We start from the raw sequence: 5,804 nt of genomic DNA, 5'->3' as shown, positions 1-5,804 counted from the left end.
AGTGGTAGGTATTCAGCATTAAAACACAAGTTCTCCATCTTTGACTCCAGTGGTCCATTTTGTGCCAGAACCTTCAGTTTCTATCCATGAGTGTCTTTTAGGTAGCAGTTCTAAAATCAGACACGTGCAGTGGGTCCATCCCCTGTCATTCTCCACGGGATGTATCGTGGAGAGTGGATGCTGCTTTGATGAGACTGCTGAGTGCCGCATGTTGTTTGCTCCACAGCCTCTGCAGTCCTTGTCCCTGGCTGACTCAAAACTCAAGACTGAAGTCACCATCATCATCAATGCCCTGGGAAGCAACACCTCCCTGACCAAAGTGGACATTAGCGGGAACGGAATGGGAGACATGGGAGCGAAGATGCTGGCCAAAGCACTGCAGATCAACACTAAGCTCAGGTAGGGAGATCCTGCCCTCCCTGCTCATGAGGAAGGCTTGGAGCAGATTCTGAACAGCAAGCATTGCGGAGCCGCTGGGCCCAAGGGGACCTGAGCTTCCCATGAGGCCAACTGAGAAGAGGTGACAATGTCAAGACTTCTGTCAGAATAATGAGGAGGGTGTTCCCAAATTTAGACATCGTGATTCTTTCGGTCTGTTGTCTTATAGTTCTATTGTAAAGGTAGAACCTGACTGAGAACTGCCACGATTTCCTATTTCACATCAGTGTTGATAGCTGACCAGTGTGTGGGTAAAGGCAGTGAAAAGCTACGAGGGTTTTGTAGGCAGCACTAAGTGAGCAGAGCCCATGCTTTGCTGTGAGCGCAAGGTCTTAACCCCCTTGCTCATCCCTGCCAATATAAAGACTTAGAAACAAGGGGCACGAAAGGTCTGCTGGTTCAAAACCAGACTCACACTGGGTGCTAGCTGTTCTCTTTAGCAGTTTTATTCCATGTTTCCTAAGTGTGGCTTTTCTCAAGGACTAGATCCACTGTTAACTCGTTGCCATCCATCATTCGGAGAGATTGGAGTTGCTACCTAGGTCAACAGTCTGGTGAATGAAGAGTTAATTCACATTGCTCCTCAAGGGCTCTTTTATGAAGTTTTTCTATTCTCTGGCATAAAAGTCTGAGTTTTCTGTCTAAACTGAAGCCAAAAGTCAAAATCTGCAGCAGTTTCTTTGAAGGTCAGTATGTGTGTAAAGAAGGTCATCGAGATTAGGAAGGAAAGGCAGTGAAAGTTGTGAGGCTGGGATCATCCAGACAAATAAAAGCTATTTTATGTGTCAGGGTGAACTGACAAATCCTAAATATCTCTGAAGTATACACATTCTGAAGGTAAAGTAGTATTTTTCTCTCCAAATACATTTTGTGTTTAAAAAGCAAACAAAACTATAAGCAAACTATAAACAGGTAACATCAGTAACATTACCTGTTTATAGTAACTGATGTTTTGCCAGCAGAGTGAGGAAATTCCTAGGATTACTAATTAAGCCATGTCAGGGAAGTAATGAAAACACAAGGAACTATGACAGATTCTCTCTAGTGTTTTAGAAACACTAGTGTTTTACTGTTTGCGGGGGAAAATCTCAGTAGCTGAAATTCTTTATATTGGGCATGGAACTGGTTAGCATCTTTTGTAAATAGCTTCCACCTCAGACATAAATATGAGAATATTATTGGGAGAATATCAGAGAAATATTGGAATTTAGAGTTTTCTGTCTAGTGAAAGTTAGATAACATAATAGTAAGTTAATATATGTGCTATTGCTTTTAAGTACAGTTTTTCCACACTACTTGCATGGTAAATGTGTTACGAATATAATATTGGGGGAAATGCTTATCCTTGTTTTGTTAGAAATGAAGATGAACATTATTCCTTGCTCATATAATGTGGCTGTACTGAAATATCTAGACAGTGCTGTCTATAAGAGGTTTATATTCAATGTGAGAATCATTTTCTCTAAGTGTCTGATCATTTATGTGATTTGGTTTTCAAACAGGACTGTAATATGGGACAAGAACAACATCACTGCACAAGGCTTTCAGGATATAGCTGTTGCTATGGAAAAGTAAGTTTGAATTAGGATTTCTTTCTAGGAAAATAAAAAAACAAAACCAATGGTATATGTATTATCTGTGGGGTAATAGAAGCAACTGTTTATTGGGGATCAGAAGATCTGGGTCTGAATTTAGTCTACAGCTAACCAGCTATGGGATCTTGGAAGACATTGAATTTTCCCTGGTGGGAGTTTCCTTATGTATGAAATGAGGGCACAGATGCCTGTTCTGCTAAAAACACCACACTGTCGTGAAAATTAAACAAGGGACTGTGTGACACTTGCCTTGTTTCCTTTCCCCTTTGTGGTTTCACAGTCTATACTGGGTCTTATTCTTTTGCCTATTGTGACACTGGTGAGAAGAAAGCTGAGGTCCAGAAAATAAAGGTGAAGTTGATAAATGGTAAGCCCAGGGCTAAGTTGTGTCATTACTGTGAAAGACTTTCTTCATTACTTCAGTAACTAAAGCCTGCAGTTATTATTTATTGTTGAATTTACATTCCCAGTAAACTAAATGAGAAAATAATACTAGACCTAGTTGAAAGTAAAACTAGGAATGTGGTTCTTTCTGGGCTTTTCAGTCCTCATATTGTATTATAAAGGCAGAAGTGAACAAAGCAGATTTATACCATTAAAAATGAGAGGCTATAAAATATGGGTGAAAAATAAGGGGCCGATAGCATAGAAGCCGTTTCCCTGGGAAAGGGGAGGAAATGCTCGTTATTTTGTGTTTTTTCAGATTCCTTGTATATATGAGGCCTCCCAGGAGGGCCTCTCATGCCTGACATGGTATTGTGGTACAACCCTAGACTAGGAATCAGGAGTCCTTCATTCAGTCTTCAGTTCTGTCACCCACAAGCCTATGATCTTGATCAAGTCATTTAATCTCTCTGATTAATTCTTTTTTCATGAAGTGAGAGGATTAGGATAAATGATCTCCAAGTCCCTTCCATTTCTAAATCCTGTGGCTCTACTTTAGCCAGGAGTTCAAAGTTACTGCCACTACAAAATCACAGAGACTCATCTCTCAGCGCCTTCTCTGTACTGACCCCAGGCCATCACTAAATAGGGGTTAAGCAGCTTAGACCATCAGTTTAGCATTGCCACTGCATGATTGTAGACCCCCCTATGGTTACTCCTGTTGCACCACAAAACCCCAAATGGAAACATTTATTTACACTGCATCTGGATGCTGACAGCACAGTTGCCACCCTGATGTTGTAGACGGCCAGCTCAGACTGGTGTTTGGAAGAAGCCAGGAGCATGGACAACCAATACTCAACATTTCCAGATAGACTGTCAGACTCCCTTGATCACAGTCGATTACGTATGCTCTGCTCCAAGATGCCAATGCTTCAAAATCACATTTGGTTTAAATAAACTATGCTGGTCTGTAACATGATAAAAATTGGATAAGGGAAAGAAGACTTGTGAAGGCCATAGAAAAGACATATTGTCTCTTAGTTTCATTTGGCTGGATTTTCTGAAGGCAAACAAAAACAATTTTGCTAAAACAAAGCTAAGTTAAAAATCAGAGCTATAGAAATTGCAACTTGCTGTTTGTCTGATTATTTTACATGAAGCTACCTTATAAGTTGGACTGGGTGAATTTTTTTTTTTTTTCAGTAGTCCATCTAGACTGCTACTATTAAGTTGATGGTTTTATTATTTATTCCTTATTAGTACCTTAATTTAGGAGTTAGTTGCTAATTTATTCTTCCAATAGATGTCATCTAAATATGCCCCAGAAGCACACTGTGAGTGCTGCTGATAGTTTAGAGTCCTAAAACAAGGCAGCTGACTGTGCAATTTTAATGTCCCAGTTGCTACCAAGTAGCCCAAGGTGAAGTTGATCTCTTCCTGAACACCGTGTTGTAGAAATGGACAGATGCATTTTGGGGTGGAGGACAGAAGTCATCTCTAATACTGGAGTTTGTGGTAGGTGAGCAGGTGTTAATGGTCATTTCAGCACATAGCAGTTTGCAGCAGAGTCGGGATCAAAGGCCAGGGACCAGATTCAGAGTTCTGTGTGTTTTCCTCACACAAAAATGGCTCACTCCTGCATGTTTGTGTTTAATAGGCCTGCCAGTAGCAATGGGATAATATACAGCGATCAATAGTTGCTTCACTTGGTTTCTAGAGCCTGGTGGACAGCAGCTCTTGAACTCCAGCTGAAAGGACCTGCAGAGGTCAGAGTGTTTAGCCAGGCAGCAGACCCTTTCCTAGCAGCTTTAAAAGAGACAATCCTATGTATGCTGGACCTCATCATTTAATGGAGCCCAGAAACTTAACAGACTGTTTTGTGGGTGCTAATGGCTTGCTTTGCAAGCAAATGTTTTGTTTTTATTTCTGTTTTTCCTTCTACCAGTTTGGGGCTGGTTGTCACACATAATCACTGTGGGGACCCAGGTACAGTCAGGTCTATTGGTTACTAAAACCCATGTAGCGAGTTGATGTTGGACTTTCCCTAGGCTTGCCCTCTGTTCATCTTTTCAATCCTAGTGTGAAAATTCTGTCCTTGATGGAATCCAAAACTAAAAGAAAAACAACAAAACTGCATTCCTCAAAGTTGTGTCAGTTTTGTAGGTAGTGTGAATTAATGTGGTAGCCTGTGGTATTGGACCTGTGGTTATTACAAAGGACAATCTGCAATCTAGTGGTCTAAATGGTCTGGTGGTTTGGAATTTTCTAAGCTACTCTTACAGCTATCCTTTTGGATTTTTTTTAAAAAAAGAGTACTAATTAAGGTAATAGGAAGTTATTTTTAAATAAGTATATTACTTTCTCCTTTTTCTAGGAACTACACATTAAGATTTATGCCAATTCCTATGTATGATGCTTCTCAAGCCCTAAAAACAAACCCTGAAAAAACAGAAGAGGCTCTGCAAAAGGTATTAAAGAATCAGTAGCTTAATTATAAGCAATTCACATTTAAATTGTGGTTATGTTCCTGAAGGTATTAACAATACTTTGTTATTTTACAAAGTTTTTTTATTTTATTTTATTTTTTTCACGTTGTCTTGCGTTCTTGTGACCACAGCTGGGGTAATGCATGACTGGGGGAGGAGTAAACTAAGGAACAGTAAAGCTTGTCATGCAATTTAAGTGGAATAAATTAACATTCTTACAACATCAACATGTCGGAGCTTAAGTATAGTTAAAGTATAGTTAACTTCCTGATTGGCTGTCGGAGAAGTGTGTGGAACTGAATATCAGTTTGCACAGCTTCCCTCCTCTTCATCCTCAACAGATGGATCCTTCTCTTCTGTCTTCATCAAGAAATTTAGTGTATTCCTGAGCTCTCACTTTACCACCCTCATCTATAAATGTATATAAATCCACACCCATTCCTGCCTCTGTACTGGCAAACTCAGAGGTACCTTCCACTTCAAAGCCCAGCCATTCTGTGGTGCATTTGACTCCCTTATTCTGCCCTGTGCTAGAAACCTCTGAATCATTCCCTTGCTCTCCCATATCTTCATCCTTCTCTTTCTATGGCCACCTTTCTCTGCATTTTAGGTGTGCTCAAATATTTCCCATCTGAAGAAGCCTGCTCCACTCACACTGTGGTATTATTTGAGGAATCTTTGAACTTTTCTTCCCGCTTTGTTCTTTCTCCTTGGTGATGTCATCCAAAAGACCACCAAGATGGCTAAATTTTAGAAAGGATAGCTTCATTAATGATGATTTGCAAACTGAGAAGAGACAGCCTCTAGTGTGTGCTGAATGTGCTCCTCTCTTCAAAGAAGGGAAGGGCAGTTTGGGTTTTATGCCTCACAAGGCCTGCATCATACAGTCGAGTTGTAC

At 40.3% G+C, this 5,804-nt stretch overlaps 1 protein-coding gene across 2 annotated transcripts in view; it reads left to right on the top strand.

Moving 5' to 3' along the window:
• The window catches only part of LRRC16A (leucine rich repeat containing 16A), a 371,092-nt gene that overhangs the window by 262,026 nt on the left and 103,262 nt on the right, over positions 1 to 5,804 (top strand). For both annotated transcript variants that reach the window (XM_011966488.1, XM_011966487.1), the window contains exons 21-23: positions 227 to 399; positions 1,941 to 2,009; positions 4,795 to 4,888. In XM_011966488.1, the coding sequence (XP_011821878.1) occupies positions 227 to 399; positions 1,941 to 2,009; positions 4,795 to 4,888 (336 nt within the window). The remainder of the gene's footprint in view (positions 1 to 226; positions 400 to 1,940; positions 2,010 to 4,794; positions 4,889 to 5,804) is intronic.

Source organism: Mandrillus leucophaeus, unplaced genomic scaffold, assembly GCF_000951045.1.
Source record: "Mandrillus leucophaeus isolate KB7577 unplaced genomic scaffold, Mleu.le_1.0 Scaffold760, whole genome shotgun sequence".
In the NCBI taxonomy this organism is placed as follows: domain Eukaryota; kingdom Metazoa; phylum Chordata; class Mammalia; order Primates; family Cercopithecidae; genus Mandrillus; species Mandrillus leucophaeus.
Note: the sequence above shows the minus strand (reverse complement) of the source record. Positions and strands in the feature narration are given on the sequence as shown.